This window comes from Cupressus sempervirens, chromosome 2 (genome assembly GCF_028749045.1).
Source record: "Cupressus sempervirens isolate cs-2001-9-10 chromosome 2, ASM2874904v1, whole genome shotgun sequence".
Lineage (NCBI taxonomy): Eukaryota > Viridiplantae > Streptophyta > Pinopsida > Cupressales > Cupressaceae > Cupressus > Cupressus sempervirens.
The window spans coordinates 335,934,120-335,950,697 of NC_143119.1; the positions used below are offsets into that span (position 1 = coordinate 335,934,120).

At 35.6% G+C, this 16,578-nt stretch overlaps 1 protein-coding gene and 1 pseudogene across 1 annotated transcript; both read left to right on the plus strand.

Annotated features, from left to right (window-relative positions):
• The first annotated feature begins 4,912 nt into the window (after positions 1–4,912).
• LOC149572497 (uncharacterized) lies at positions 4,913–6,157 on the plus strand (annotated as a pseudogene).
• A 2,654-nt stretch (positions 6,158–8,811) lies between these two features.
• Positions 8,812–13,234, plus strand: LOC149572498 (sugar transporter ERD6-like 6). Its single transcript, XM_089811492.1, has 18 exons — positions 8,812–9,039; positions 9,147–9,209; positions 9,300–9,389; positions 9,602–9,661; positions 9,778–9,843; positions 9,981–10,046; positions 10,158–10,233; positions 10,333–10,397; positions 10,522–10,611; positions 10,847–10,927; positions 11,066–11,150; positions 11,407–11,453; positions 11,540–11,602; positions 11,704–11,763; positions 11,977–12,042; positions 12,228–12,287; positions 12,433–12,547; positions 13,122–13,234. Exons 1-18 carry the CDS (start codon positions 8,812–8,814, stop codon positions 13,232–13,234), a joined length of 1,494 nt encoding a protein of 497 aa, XP_089667618.1.
• Positions 13,235–16,578: the final 3,344 nt, after the last annotated feature.

Below are 16,578 nucleotides of genomic sequence, written 5' to 3' on the forward strand. Positions count from 1 at the left end.
CTTCCTTTCCTAATTAATCCAACATTTTGGTCTTCCATAATTGGCTTCTAGTGTGACAATGGTTTCTAATTAAGTGGATTTCTAAGTTGTGACCATTGGTCTCCATAAGTGATTTCTAGTTTGGTTTCCCTTAAAGAAAATAGTATCGATCTCATTGTTGTACTCATAAGTGCTTGTATTGGTCTCATATTGATGCTTAAATGGTCCAAGCTATTTAGAATGATGGTTTAATGACATCCACATTACTGGTAATGGAGATAAATAAGGCTTTAATCATGAGATGTTTGTTTCTAAGTAGATTATTTTCCTTGCAGTCCAATTACTTATTGTTCAACTTTTGTGGATGATTGTTTCTCCTACTAGTCTATGTAATGCATTACTAGTTGATCTTGATAGCAGCTACAATCTATAGAATTATAGAACTCTATTCTACCAAAGTGTATCCTCTCCTAAACGTACCCAAATTGGTGGCCAACCTATAGAGACTAGCATTGAGCTTCTAATTCATTTACTCCACAAAATATAGAAAAACAATTATTATTCATTATTAAAAAAAAACATAATCTTAATGCACAATATATATATATATATATATATATATATATATATATATATCCAATGCTCGATATGGCAAAGATCCTTAGAGGTAATTTATATTCTTTTCAATTAAATTTTATTTAATTAGTCAATAGGCTTTTAGTTGAAGGCTTGCCTTTGTACTTTTATGTCCAAAAACTTATCTTACATTATAAAACTACTCCATTAGAAACAAGTTTTCCCAAAGTGCCAAACCTCTTAAGAGCACTTGACAAATCTCCTTATGACAGAAATGCACCGGATTTGACATTTTGTTTTATATATTAACTAAATAAAAAATCAAAAAACTTGATTCTATGACTTTTTAATTAATTAATAAATAAAAATAAAACATCAAATCTGATACATATATTCTGCTAAATAGACATCGCCCTTTGCACACCCAGCTACCAGCCACCAGCTACCATGACACCTCAACATAACCATTCAAAACACTGCAAAGAATAAGAAAAATACATAGCCCTATTATGAAAATGGGCATGTAGGCCAGACACTACCTCCTCCTATCGCTTGTCCTTGAATCCCCATTTCGCCAGCATCTCTTCAAGGGTCTCGCTCAGCATAACCCCACCCACAATCTCGGTCCCAAACTTGGGCATGTGCTTCATCTTCGTGGGTCTTGAGAAAAAAATTCACTTCCAATTTTATTGCAAGCTGCACCTCCTATGTGCTCTCAACAAACTAGATCGCTCACTAGTTGTGGCCAAAAATGCAAAAACCATCCAGTTCAAAAGCTCCGATGCCTCTAGATAGTTCTACAACACACCACCCGGAATCATGAAGATAGTGTACATTATGTGAGAAAATATTAAAAAAAAATTCAATCACAAAAAACAACCTAACCCTAAGATTTGCTCGGGAACAACTATTATTGAGTGATAAATTTTGCTCGGTAACCAAAAAAAAAGGTAGCAGGAGAGGTTATCGAGTGAGCTCGGTAAACACACAACTTAGTAACCAAAGGATATCGAGTGAGCTCGGTAAATGAAGAGCTCACAACTTGGTAACCAAAGAGGGTGTGATTACCAAGTGAACTCGGTAGGCAAAGCGATTACCGAGTGTACTTGGTAGCCACAAGAGAGTGGAGCTCGGTAGATGAAGACACCGAGTGAACTCGGTAGACACTGTAGAGAGGAGCTTGGTAGATGAAGGCACTGATTGAACTCGGTAATGACTATAAAATTAAAACTCAAGCTAAAGAGCAAACCGAGTGACAAACTTCCAGGGTGAATGATTTCACCATTAAAACCAGAAACTCAAAGCTTGAAACTTCCAAATAAACTTTCCAAAATGCAATGAATAGAAGAAGGAAAATAATGGATTCAAGTATGCCTGCTTACTTTCTATTCAAATATAATTCAAACTATTAGAAATCTGGGAGCATTCGGCTTCAACCAGAAAACCCTAAAAATAACCCTAAAATTTTAAAACTTAAAAAACTTTAGGCTTCAAACTTTAAACATTAAACGTGTAGCTCTAATGGCTGCATACAAAAATGCCTGGAGCAATCACTGCTTCAATAGGAAAAATGAAAAAAAATAAGCTATAAACTTACAGAATGACACAAAGGAGCACGTGCTACTACAGGCATGAATAACACTTCCTCCTGTCTCTGCACCAATGGATCTACTGATCACTTTTCCTTCTTTCTTCTCTGCAATTTCTGAGCTCTTTCTCTTTCTTAACTAACTGATCAAAATGAATGATAAAACATTCCTTTTGTCTTCAGCAAAATTATTTTCCCTCTCATTTTCAATTTCAAAATCTCACCTACCCGTAACGGATTTTTTGAACGTTCAGGGTGGTAGGTGGGCATTTGGCTCTAGGGAGAAACAACCAACCACAATTAATATTCCAACACTCCCCCTTTATCCCAAGCCAAAAAAATAAGGATCACTACTGATCCAAATAAACTACACCAAGACACTCTCTTAGGTGTACAAAACTTTCAATGTCTAATGGCTTGGTAAAAATTTTTGCTAGCTATTGTTCAGACTTGCAATATTCAATTTTGATATCCCCATTCTCCACCAACTCTCCGATAAAGTGATATCTGATCTCTATGTGTTTGCTTCTCCCATTGAAGACTGGATTCTTAGACAAAGCAATATATGAGATGTTGTCACAATAAATTGTGGTTCCATCTCCTTGCCTTTCATTCAAATCTGTCAAGATCCTCCTTAGCCAAATAGCTTGACATGCTGCTCCATTTTCTGCTATGTATTCAGCCTCTGCTTCACATCCATTTGAAATACCTTCCACTTGTGTTGAGCTGCAATTGCTATGACAACACGCACGGTTTCCATTCTTGCAACAGGGGAATAGGTCTCATCATAATCTCTTCCATACTACTATTTTTAGCCCTTGACTACTAGCCTTGCCTTATGCCTATCAATATTGCCTTCAACATTGCATTTGGTCTTGTAGACCCATTTCACTCCAATCACTTGCTTCTTGGGAGGCAAATCAGTTAGCTCCCATGTCTCATTCCTTTCTATGGCATCTATTTCCTCATCCATGGCCTTACACCATTTCTTCTCCTTAATAGCTTCTTCAAAATATATTGGATCACTATGAGAAAATAATGCAAAATTAACACTCTCATCATAATATTCATACCTTTCATCTTGGTATATCTCCCTAAGACTCTTGGTCTTTCTTGGTAACAGGGAGGAGAGTGTGGGATTAGAATCTTTGCTACTATTGCTTGGCCCTGACACTTTGTCATGCCTAGAGGAGCTCGGTAATGACTGAGGCTGCTTGCCTTTCCTTCTATCTACTCCTTCTTCTTGATGTTCATCAGCATCCTCTTCACTCATGATTGGCACTTTACTTGAAGTGCTTGGTGATTCATCAATTGAACCATACCAAGACTGATTTGCAAGAAATTCCACATCTCTTGAAAGCATCATCTTGTTATTCAGTGGGTCATACAATTTGTATGCCTTTGATTCTGGACTGTACCCTGTGAAAATGCATTTCACACCTTTGTTATCAAATTTTTTCCTTTGCTCTTTATGCACATGTGCATATGCAACACATCCAAATACCCTTAAGTGTTAAACCGTCCATCTTCTTCATGACCATGCTTCCATTGGAATTCTGTCACGAACTGCCTTTGTGGGACAGCTATTGATTAGGTAAACTGTTGTTGCCACAGCCTCTCCCCAAAATTCAGTTGTGAGACCTTTCTCTTTCATCATGCTCCTTTCCATTTCAACAATGGTCCTATTCTTTCTTTCAGCCACTCCATTCTACTGTGGTGTATAGCTAGTTGTGAGCTCTTTCTTTATGCCATGTTTCCTGCAAAAATTTACAAAAGAATTGGAGGTATACTCCCCTCCTCTATCTGATCTGAGGACCTTGATGTAATGTCCACATTCTCTTTCAGCCTGGGCTTTAAATTCTACAAATTTATCAAATGCTTCAGATTTATTCTTTAAAAAATACACCCATGTCCTACGATTGAAATCATCTATGAGTACCATTTTCCATTTTCCATTTAATGAGTACCATTCATTATAATAAATTCATCCACCTAAATGCAAGGATAAAGCCAACCCATGAAAAGTGGGTGAATTCCTCGATCATTTCTGAGCTAGAATGGCTTAAATATCACACACTAAGTTTAATTCTCAGATCAAAAGTGTTAAATAGTCAAAGTTGACTTTTTTTTTGAAACTTAATTCTTCCCTTAGTGTGTAATGTTTTAGCTAGACATCATCCTAACTCATAAGGGCCCGTTTGATGAGTGGAATAGGGATACGTATTCCAAAAATTTTGAATTCCTTGTTTGGATGCACCAAAATGAGATTGGAATACGAAGTAAAAATGGAATATGTATTCCATTTTTGGCCCAAAAATGAGGTTTTGCAATTCCACCAAAATAGGTATTATTGGAATATGTATTCCTATTCTATTTTAAAAAATTTTAGAAAACATAAATTTTTGGGTCCGCAAATTTTTATCAAATATTGGCTGAACCAAACAGAGAACAGGAATGCATTCTATTTCGAAATACATATTCCTATTCCGCTCACCAAACGAACCCTAAGTTTTTCGTTTTGCAATTTGATTTCCTTTGCATAATGTTTGTGAGATTTTGACATTGGTAGTGCTTTAAACTTGAGGATGTCAATTGCTTTGGTGTTTTCTCGACCCACAGTACACATAGTTTGCTTTAATCTGCAGTTGTGAATAATATTCCTGCACTAAGAGCTTTAATAGCCATCGACAATAATTAGTGATGAATCATGTTACATTTCAGTATACAACTTTGCAACATGTAACCTTTTGGTTCATAGAACAGGCGTCCATGGTGTATTATTCTACAACATTTCCTCACTCCCATGCCCATCTGTTCTACTCGTTAGGGCCTCTATATTTGCAACTAGAGGTAATCCAATCTGAGATTAATGTTAAACCTTAGACAAAGAAAATTCTGACCACAGCCATGTTCCCAATTCCTATGCTCAATTAGGCACAAGGATTTACAGATGTCTGTTAGCAAAAAATAGTTTCAACTAAAATCTTCTTGGTAAATTCAAAAATTAATTAATTAGTTGTTGCTCTTTATGAGCTACTGTCAGGAAAATAACACAGCTGCACTGCATGTGCAAACTAACATCTCTCTCATATTTAAATAACAGATGACAGGCGAATTAGCAACTTATTGATGGATAGATCACATTTCATGCACTCACGATACGACACAAGTTCATTTTTGGGGGATTCTATTGACTTCAAGCTTGGCTATGGAAAAGGATGTTGGCCAAGGGTCAAGTCAGGTGACCAATCACCATTTGATGGACAAGTAATGGGAAGCTCCCTCTCTCGTTACAACACAGACAAGTTGCTTTTGTATCTACAGAGTTCCAATAAGGGTGTACCTGGCGGTGCTATTAATCAGGGCATTCCTCAGTACCTGCAAAGCACTGGGGGACATGTGAGTCAAGCTCTGACACTCTCATCATCTTCCTCTGGTGAAGATCTTGCAGGGTTAGGTGTAGCATCAGCTACTTTATCAGGAGTCTCTGACTCTGGGTGTGCTCTCTCTCTTCTGTCATCGAACTCCTGGACCTCAAGGGGGGCTCCAAGTTCAGCCTCATTTGATCACATTACCCCAAGGAGTGTTGGTGTTACAATGGATTAGCTTATACAAGAAATGACTCAGCCTCTCATGGTGCACCAGCAAGCAGCACAGCGCAACTTTGGTCTTGTCTCGCCAGACAAATTGCTAACTAATAGCTCCCAGTCCTCCACAAGTGGCTTTCCTGTAAGTTTAGATAAAGAGCACCAAGGAGAGCAACTAGGTGGTATTGGAAACTATGAAGGACACATGTTCGGGTTGTTGCAGGGAAATAATTTTAGAGGTTCCCATCCAACAACTTCCCAAGATATTGAACGCACCATGGACTTGATGCACAGGACTTCACAGGCACAAACTAGTAATTCACATGGTCAAGCTGTTATGATGCATCATGATGGTAGGCAGTTTACAGACTCACAGCTGTTGAGGTCATTTGAATCATCTGTTTATGACACTAACCAAATGCTTTAGCTTTCATTATGTTTATTGTATGGGCGTCATTGTTTCGCTTTCAAGAATCTTGAAGCTAAATTGTTTAAGCTTCATTATGGAACTGTTGAAGGCTTTTGGCTGTAAAAATAGATTTCGTTCAATTTTTATTATCAGGTTGTTTGTTATGCTAGTTATCATGTTTATTCATGTTTTGTCTTATAGCTTTCTTCATCTTTCCTTGCCAGTAGCTGAATTTGTTTGCTAGATTTGTAAAAATAGGTGCATGCTTATATTGGTCTATTAATTTTTAAGAGGCAATGCACTCATTACACTTTTAATCACCGCTTTTAAGATTGTACTGATTGAACACATGGCTATTTAGAAAGCTGACCGAAAATATGGTTGAAAAGAATAAAAATTTGAAATAACTCCTTTCCAACGTCTCATTTCCTAATTAAAAAATATGCAGTACTGTTCATGAAATTGAAATTAATAGCTTTATGCTAACTGGAACTAAACACTGGATAAAACTGAAATTAGAATATTGATTACTAGCAAATGTTGTGCTCGGGGTATTAGAAGAGGCACATAAACAAAGGTAAACTCGGCATCCTAAAAAAAGAATCATATATATCTTCTAGCAACTGCCTTGAAACAGTCTATTTGTACGTTAGTTTTTCGATGGTTTTGAACATTATGGACATTTGAATCGTCTATTTTAATAGACCACATAATCTAGCTTTCTTCATGTTTCATCATATAGGTATTATTGACAGGTCCTAAAATGGAAACTGCTCAAACCTTGTTATGAAATTACTGAAATGGAACTGTTTAAGCCGTGAAAATTTGCACTAAGAGAGTGATGTGCCTTTCGATTATTTCCACTTTTATGTTACTCTGGTAATTATCTTTAATTAGAGTCTGTTGTTATATAGCTTAAAACCTATTTATCTTTTTAAAATCATTATTATTCCTCTATTGTTGTCTTCTTCAATTTTCTTTGCAAGGATTTTGAATATGTTAACTGGGTTTGCTGGCTTCTACTTATATCCATATCATCGGAGAATTATATCATTATGAATGTATACGTTATGAAGTTGTATTGATGGGAATCAAAATATCATTCATGTCATTCAATCTTTGACATTGTTGAGGCTTTCAATGTCAGATCATGGCATCATCAACCATTTTAATAATATTGATAGTGTCCGTCAGTGTTATTATGATCAAACCTTATCAGTCAATTTCAATCTTGTAGCATTTAAAATGTCGGTTAAATGTTACATATCAATTAATTCATGTCATGTGTCCTTGGCATGTTATCAATTTTGATCTATCAATTAATTTGACCATGGCTTTGGTCTACATTTTCATCATCTCATTCGATATCCATCATCGTCACATTTTCATCAAAGGATACAATCGCATTCATTTAATCAATTTGGCCAATCATCTGCTAATTTTCTCTATAGGATTAAATAACCCATAATTTAATCTTATTCTTTCTAATTATTCTTCCTAATTATCATCCTCAATTAATTAATTTTATTAATTAATTAGTTTATCATCGTCAATTAATTAATTTTATTAATTAATTGATTCATTATTTGCAAACCATGGAAATTCTTAATTCCTAAGTTCCATTTTTCATCATTAAATCCATTTTCTGCTAATTCTTATTTTTTGGAATAAGAGGATTTTTAATTCAAATATTCCATCATCATGACACTTGGATATGACACCTCGTGGATTCTCCTTTGACACTTGGCTGAGATTTTTCCTAATCAAATATTCTTATCTCTTACGCATGTCCCTATTTGGCTTATTCGTCATAGATTCTTGGCTTTAAGTGGGTTGAGGAATCTTATGACGGGTCATAGATTCTCTTCCAAATTTGACTCTCGTGTGTCATAGAATCTTACTTTTGGCATATTCTGTCATATGCGTCATAGGAATTATTATTACCTCTTACGCATGCCCTATTTGGCTTATTCGTCATAGATTCTTGGCTTTAAGTGGGTTGAGGAATCTTATGATGCGTCATAGATTCTCTTCCACATTTAGCCAAATTTGACTCTCATGTGTCATAGAATCTTACATTTGGCATATTCTGTCATATGCATCATAGGAATCTCTTGCCACATCGCATGTGTGTGGGTGACAAATCCAATGCTCTCACCCTACATGAAAATTATAAAATGAGCACTCTTTCTCTCATTTTGGGTCCTTGAATCCTGGAATGTTGAAATCTTGTGTCCTGGAATCTAGAATGCTTAAGTTTTGAAAATCCAAATTGTTGAATCTTTGATTCTCTACTTCTTTGCATGTTGCATGTTGCTATCCTTGCTATCACCAAAAAGACTGATCTGTTAGTGTCTGATACAACCACTAAACTTATAGAGGGGTGTGTTGAACATTTTTCCAACAATATCCCCTCAGCGTTACTTGAGCATTACCTGACATTTTGAGGATTCGAACTTGGACCACTTGTTAGAGTGGAGTTGCCATTGCACCAAAAGACCGATCTGTCAGTGCCCAATAGAACTACTCAACTTATGGTACATAAGAGGTAGTTAAGCCCTTGTCACGGGTCCTGAGGGGAGCGTTGAATATTTTGCCAGCAGGATTTTGGCTGTGCAGGCCTGTAAGTTTGCAGAAAATTTGGTCACTACGGATTTTACCCTATAAAAACAATGGAGTACATGGATGATTTGGAAAAGGGAAGCATGGGTGGCAATGGAGATATTAAAAAGGCTCTCTTAGAGAAAGGAAGCACACGTCTAACCATATCCAAATGTGGTTGTCATGGCGGTAAAGATGCTAGAAAGGCAGATAATGTTGAAATCTTCTGTGGAAGTGCTATAACTGCAATATTATGTACATTAATAGTTGCCCTGGGGCCTGTACAGTTTGGTTTCTGTGTAAGTTATAGTTTCTTATTTGAATAGATTGATTTTTAATCCATGCATCCATTACAAGAGTCGACCTGAATAAAAAAAGGAAGTTTCTGATAGCAACGTTCTTGCAGATTGGATACTCTTCGCCCACACAAAGTGGGATCATCAATGATCTTGGGTTAACTGTTTCCCAGGTACTATTATTTGATGAATGCATTTTTGCAATAGGATAGAATATAGTTTATGTGGTAGATCCTAATATAGAGTCTTGTTGTTTCTGTTAGTTCTCCTTATTTGGATCTTTAACTAATGTTGGAGCCATGGTGGGTGCAATAATTAGTGGACAAGTTGCTGATTATATTGGACCGAAAGGGGTAAGTGCCTTCAATGTTTTTCTTTCTTTACTAAAATAAATTTATATGTTAGACCTAATATGCTACCGCTAAAGGGATACACTGCAAGATTTTGTCTTGTACATCTAGTAGCAACGATGGTCATATAAATTCTTTTTTGTACCCAGTCTTTAAAGATGAGTGCAATTAACACACATTTAGATTTGCATAACCTCTTCTTTGTTTGCGTGTAGGCATTACTAGTAGCTTCCATTCCCAACATTCTTGGGTGGCTTGCTATTTCTTTTGCCAAGGCAAGCTAATTTTCCTTTGATAAAATGATAGCTAAACGAATAAGAAGTTTGATAGTGATTTTCCTTTGGAGCATAAGGAAATTCCTCTTTTTGATGTCATCACCCTATGGTTACAGGATTCTTCATTTTTGTACTTGGGAAGAGTGCTCACAGGCTTTGGAGTGGGAGTCATCTCATTCACTGTAAGTCAATTTTTTTTCACAATCTAGAACAAGCCTATTGTTGTCATTTTTAAGCCATAAATTATTACACTTAATAAATTAAAGAGCATACAGGCACGTGGACAGCTATGAATCTAACCATATCATGGGTCTTTTAGGTACCAGTATACATATCTGAGATTGCACCAAAGCATTTGCGAGGAGGTCTTGGGGCAATAAATCAGGTCTGTTTTGTAAACTCAAAATTCTTTTGTATATTAATCATGATAATAGTCCTAATATAAAGTGTAATTTGATACAGTTTTGAATCTTATACTTAATTGATTTTTCAACAGCTTTCTGTGACAATTGGTATTATGCTGGCATATCTATTTGGACTGTTCCTTTCATGGCGTCCTCTTGCAGTTGCAGGTACCTTTTATTATGCTTTTGCTAGGTGAATTTAAAAAAATAAATTAGATTTTTAACTTTTATGAAAGAAATCATAGGTTGACAACTTTAGCTGGACAGGTATGATCCCTTGTGCCCTTTTGGTATTCGGCCTCTTCTTCATACCAGAATCCCCAAGATGGCTGGTGAGCATATTTCACATACAGATACATTTTGAAATGATATTATTCAATTATCGCTAACAATTTTAAAATGACATGTACTATACAAAGAAACTTATTTGGCAAATTTATGATTACTTGAGTGCAGGCAAAAGTTGGTAATGATAGTTTTGAAGCTTCACTACAAGCACTCCGAGGATCTAATATTGATGTCTCCCTTGAAGCAATTGAAATCAAGGTGCTACAATTTCTCCAAGATGAACTGCATTTTTTGCCTGTTCCATTAATTGCATCATCAAACTTCTTACTGTGTTTTCAATATTCTACCAGTTTGAGGAGTCATCTGCTTTTGTATAGATTTTGCTTTTTTTTTAAGCTTTTCCTATCGTGAATGGGATTTAATTGTCTATTAGTTAACATAACCTCTATAATGGTAGAATCTTGTCTAACTAATGGAAATATTATGAGTCTAGAGTGTCATGGAGATGAATAGTCAGCAAAGTAGAATCAAATTCGGTGAGATCTTTGAACGGAGATATGCCCTTCCTCTCACTGTGAGTTACATCTTAAGATTTCCCCATTTGGCCAATTTACACAAGTAGGTTTATCAGTCAACAACTACTTCATTCTTCCAAAATGGACACAACTCACAATTTTGTATGCTGATATTGTCTTGAAATGGGAGACTGCAGATTGGTATTGGGCTGCAACTTTTGCAGCAATTAAGTGGAGTTAATGGTATTATGTTTTACAGCATTTCCATTTTCAAATCTGTTGGTGAGTTCTAGCCTATAGGTATCTAAAGTTGAGGTTCTATATCATGTCTTTATTCATGTTCAATTTATCATATTATAAACTATGGAATCTATAGCATGCTTTGCAATAGCCTTTGGCAGCAGAGAATTATCTTAGAAATTTAAAGTCAACGAGATAAAAGGTTGTTGGAAGTGATTTTTAGTTCATAGTGTCTATGTTAATCTTATTTCTTAAACAAAGCACTGAGCTACGATTTGTGCTATCCACAAATTTGCAGGGATTTCATCTGCTAGTGCTGCATCACTTGGACTTGGTGCCATTCAGGTTTAATTATTGTCTTGAAGTCTTGCATGAATTTGTCTGTCATGATTTAGTCTCATGTTGCTTATTAATAAAGGATAATGTTACAGGTGCTCACAACTGGGCTTACTGTATGCCTAATGGACAAAGCTGGTCGACGTCTTCTCCTTATGGTGAGAAAAACCTTGCAGTTATCACGATTTTGTATTGTTTCATTTGGGAGCATAGATTCAATGGTGGAGAGAACTAACATGTTTTATTGTTTTGTCAATAGGTCTCATCAGGAGGGATGGCCATATGTCATTTTCTTGTTGGCCTCTCATTTTACTTGAAGGTAGTGTCACTAAAAGCCATATGTCGTTTCCTTCTTGGTCTCTCATCTTACTTGAATGCAGCGCCTCTAAAAAGCCTAATGGTTGATTTGAAGCTCTATGAAAAGCATGCCTTCACTTTCTACTGAACACTTATTTGGTGGTGTTATCTGGTGCCTGATGGTATGGAATTTCTTGGCTGTCCAAAGCTAACTTCTAGTTTGCTCTTATTGCAGAGCCATATGGAAGGAGCTTCTCAATATGAAATGTTCTTCAGTGTATTAGCTTTAACAAGTTTGCTGGTAAGTTGGGAATGAAAACTCAAATATGAATATAGAAATTGGAAATAATAGAACACTTGAGTAACATAGCTCTTAGGATTTTTAACACATACTAAAACTTCTATGCATTAACTAGACATTCTCTGTCACATCGTTCTCTTGTCATATTGATATATATCATTTGTTATTTGCTGATTTGATTACAGATTTTCATCGTTTCCTTCTCACTTGGTATGGGTGCCATCCCATGGATTATCATGTCTGAGGTAACACACTTGTAACATTGACTAGGTCACATTATTGCACCCTTTATAGAAACACCGGGAAGAATCTCTTGGTCCTTTAATCACTTAAAGTGATGCTACTAATAATCCGTTTCTCTATTATCTAACTCTTCCTGTGCTACTGTAGATACTTCCACTCAATGTCAAGGGTCTTGCTGGCAGTGTAGCAACCCTGGCACATTGGATGACATCATGGGTGGTCACAATGACTATCAATTTACTAATGCAATGGAGCTATGCTGGTGAGTTTTTAGCCTTAAGCTGTGCATCACTTAAGCATACCAAAATTGCCCACTAAATCATTGCCAAATGGAAGAGTTCCGCTATAACAAACATGATGGAATGTGCACCGCTTCTCTATATGGTATACACTTTTAGTAAAGCAATTAGACCAGACGACAATATTTGTGGTCTCTCCTAGATTCCTATATTGGTCCATTAAGCCTTCAGGGCATGCCATGTCCCCTGATACCGAATGTTGGAAGATTGGAACTAGGCGAGTTCTAAAATGTCTATTAGCCTTATCTGGCCTATTTGTGTGGGAAAAGTTTCAATCTTTAAACAAGTAAAAACATATCCTTGAAAGAGAGGTAGCATGTTCAAATCCAGCAGGGGTAGGGAATGTATGCCCCGTTTGTAGATCTAAAAACAGATTGCAGCAGGAATGTGGATGAAACACCTATATCCATTTGATAGATCTTGCGAACCATATTTAGTCTAGAGTAGGCTAGAAAACATATTGTCAAAAAATGAGTAAATAATTGCTCATTATGAACAGTTTTCTGAAGTTCCATTATTACCGTCTTATTGTTGCAGGGACATTCACGCTATATTCTATTGTGTGCACCTTCACACTGGCCTTTGTGGTATTGTGTGTTCCGGAAACCAAAGGACGAACTCTGGAAGAGATCCAAGCATCCTTCAGATGAGCCGCTATGATGAATTCATCCCTTAGCAGATGACGAAGTGGGTTCAATTCAAGATGCACCATTGCATCGTCTGCGACTGCATATTACATTGTTGATTCTTTAACCGTGGGGGCAAAGTAATGATTTGTAATTGGGAGCAGTAATCTAATCCATCATTATTCCATTAAAAGGTTGCTTCCCAACCTCGAATTCTTTCATTGCAATTACTATTCACACGTGTATTCGGAATAAAGTTTTCTTTCTTCTTGTTCTGTTATGTAATGTATAATAACTGGTTTTGTACAGGGTTTCACATATGATTTACAATGCAATTCGATCAGCAAACTGACTAGATAATTACAAATATCCTTAAACAAGTAGAATGTAACAAACAAACATCTCAAAAAGAAAGATGAGGTTATAACTTTTTTGTGGGCTTAATGGGAAGGCACAAGCTGGTTCTCATTATGTTTTCATGTTTTCACAAGTTTTTACAATGGCAAGTTACAATGGTAAGGGATAAATTAGGAAGAAAATTTATGAAGTTTATGAGGAACATAGCCAATTTGAGTAACTCCTTGTGCAAGTTTATGATGAGCACTTCCAACTTTTTAATGCACTATAGCCATTAACTTGGTCATCTTATTATGTTTCCATGTTTCCATGAGGTGTCATTACAATGGCAAGGGATGAATTAAGAAAGAAATTTTATAAAGTTTGAGGTTAAATGTGCAAGTTTATGATGAGCACTTTTAACTTTTCAATGCACTATATCGAGTAACTTGGTCCTCTTGTCCTTGTATGCAACACATTTTAAAATAAAGTGTTGTTCAACACAGGCAAACTCTCTCTTCCCAAGCCTCTTTTGCATTCTTCCGTACATTTTGAAGTTAGTCACATTTGAGATTGAATTCATTGATATAATGTATATACTTCCAAACCAATTCCCCCAATTTTCTTGTAAATTTTATGCATAAAAAAGATATTTATTGTTTGTGGGACACATTGAAATGAATATTCTATTTACTCATCAACTTTATGTTGTGTTGCATCCATGTACTTTTTTGGATTCTTTTTAGAAAACTTTTTAGATGCACCATAGCAAGTTCTTTGATAGGGGTTGCTCCCATTTCACTTAGCATTATATCAAATGGGATAGTGCTTTTGATTCTAAACTTGTTTGTGATCATATGCTTTTGGATTCCCTTGATTTTCTTCCATTGTGAGGCTTAAGTGTTGATGGTCAATGACTCACACCCATAAAAACAATCAGTAGAACAATCCTAAATGCTTGCCTCTCAACACTTGTTTTGGAGAGCATAAAATGTCTTCCATCTTTCTAACGTTCTTTTCTTTCTGCAACCATTTCATCTTAGTTTTTTGTTGAAGTCAATCCTACGATATAAGGGTATTTTTTCAAAATAAAACTTATGTTGATACTGCTTTTACAATTAGAGAAAATCAAGACTTTAGTCTTTTTGATATTGACCTATAGTAACAATATTTTGCAAAAGTGCTCAAGGGAAAAAGAGAGTAGTTGTCCGCATAAAGCAACAACCTTATTAAACATTCTCTCAACTTGATACCCTCAGTATTTTGCAGGTTTAACCACTCTTCAAGTTTGTCAATGTATAAGCCAAACAAACATAGTAGGTGATAGTGGGCAACCTTGTTTGACCCCAATATCACTCATGAAACATTTTATAAGCCAAACAAACATAGTAGATGATAGTGGGCAACCTTGTTTGACCCCAATATCGCTCATGAAACATTTTATAAGCGAAACAAACATAGTAGGTAATAGTGGGCAACCTTGTTTGACCCCAATATTGCTCATGAAACATTTTAAAATGTCAATTAAAGTTTTGATTTTGAAATGTTAGCTAAATTTTTGAATTTAAAATGCTGACTCAAGTTCTGATTTTGAAATGTTAGCTAAAGTTTTGAATTAAAAATGCGGACTCAAGTTTTGATTTTGAAATGTGAACTGAAGTTTTGTATAGGGATCCTTAATTCTTCCATTTTGACCTAAAGCTTGTCCTTAGGGATAGTGTAGAGAGCCTTTCTAAAGTCAACAAAACAACAAAAATACCTCATCCTTTTTCTCCCACTCTTTTTGATAATGTGCCTTAAAGCAATACAATGATCAATTGTTGAGTGTTTTGGCCTAAAACTAGTTTGACTTTTTATACGTTTATGTTTTTCTTCAAACTATTTGCTATTACATTGCCAAATAAGTTTATAAATTGAGGATTGATCATTCCTATAGTTGGAGGGGTTATTGACATCATCACTCTTAAAATAGGGCATTCCAGGCTGATGTCCAATCTTTAGGAAACCTATGTCGACTAATATTATTGAAGATATTCGTAATGTGGTTCTAGTTTCTTAATACCCATCTTCACCTCTTTCACGATGATTTTTTGTTCATGTTGTTGACCAAGGGTGGTGGGTCCACCTCACCTTCTTGTTCATACAACTTTCTAGCATAATCAAACCATTAAGTGGCTATAATATTGTTTTTAGTTTGTTTCCTTTTAGACTAAAGTTCTTTCCGAAATAGTTTGGGTTATTTTTACTAAGGAAAATTAGTTCCTCTTTCCTTGTGACCATAAAATCTACTCATTTCATCTTTAGAATCTTCTTGTAAACTTTAATGTCAAGGTTTATTTAATTTGATTCTCATATATTCCTACCCATTTTAAATTCCTTATCTAACTATACTCCGTTTAAAGATTTTTGTTAATGCATAGCTATTAACATTGTGAACTTGCATGTCCTCCCCCCTTATAGAGTCTCATTGTAGCCCTAAAGATGTTTACCATTTTTTCAGTCAAAAGATTTTTTCCCTTATGAAAGTGATCATTGAGGAAATTGAGATTTTGTCCCAAATAGCTTATCATTTGCCCACAACAAATTTATGTACAATAGTCTATGATCAGATTTGAGATATGATATGTGTTCCCCAATCACAACACCCTCAATTCTCTCATATAAATTATGAGAATAGGTTGCATAATATACCACACATGCACCATTGCAAGTATTGCAAGTGAATTTGTTTGAATTTCACCATCTAGATAAGACATTGCAAATTATTAAATCTTAATTGCCACATAGTGTTATCAAGTCTTACCTGATATGGTAAATATTATCAGGAGTATAAAAGAGTTGTCTATATTCTTTGTGAGGTATATGCATGATGGAAAATATATACCACTATAAGTAATCATTTATATTGAGGGTGATGTGACATAAACAACTCTAAGTGTGTTTGATATCAACCATATAGCTATTTGAAGATAACAAAGCTATGGATAAAAATAGCAATGGATCCTCCTCAAGTGTAGGAGATAAAGAACAAG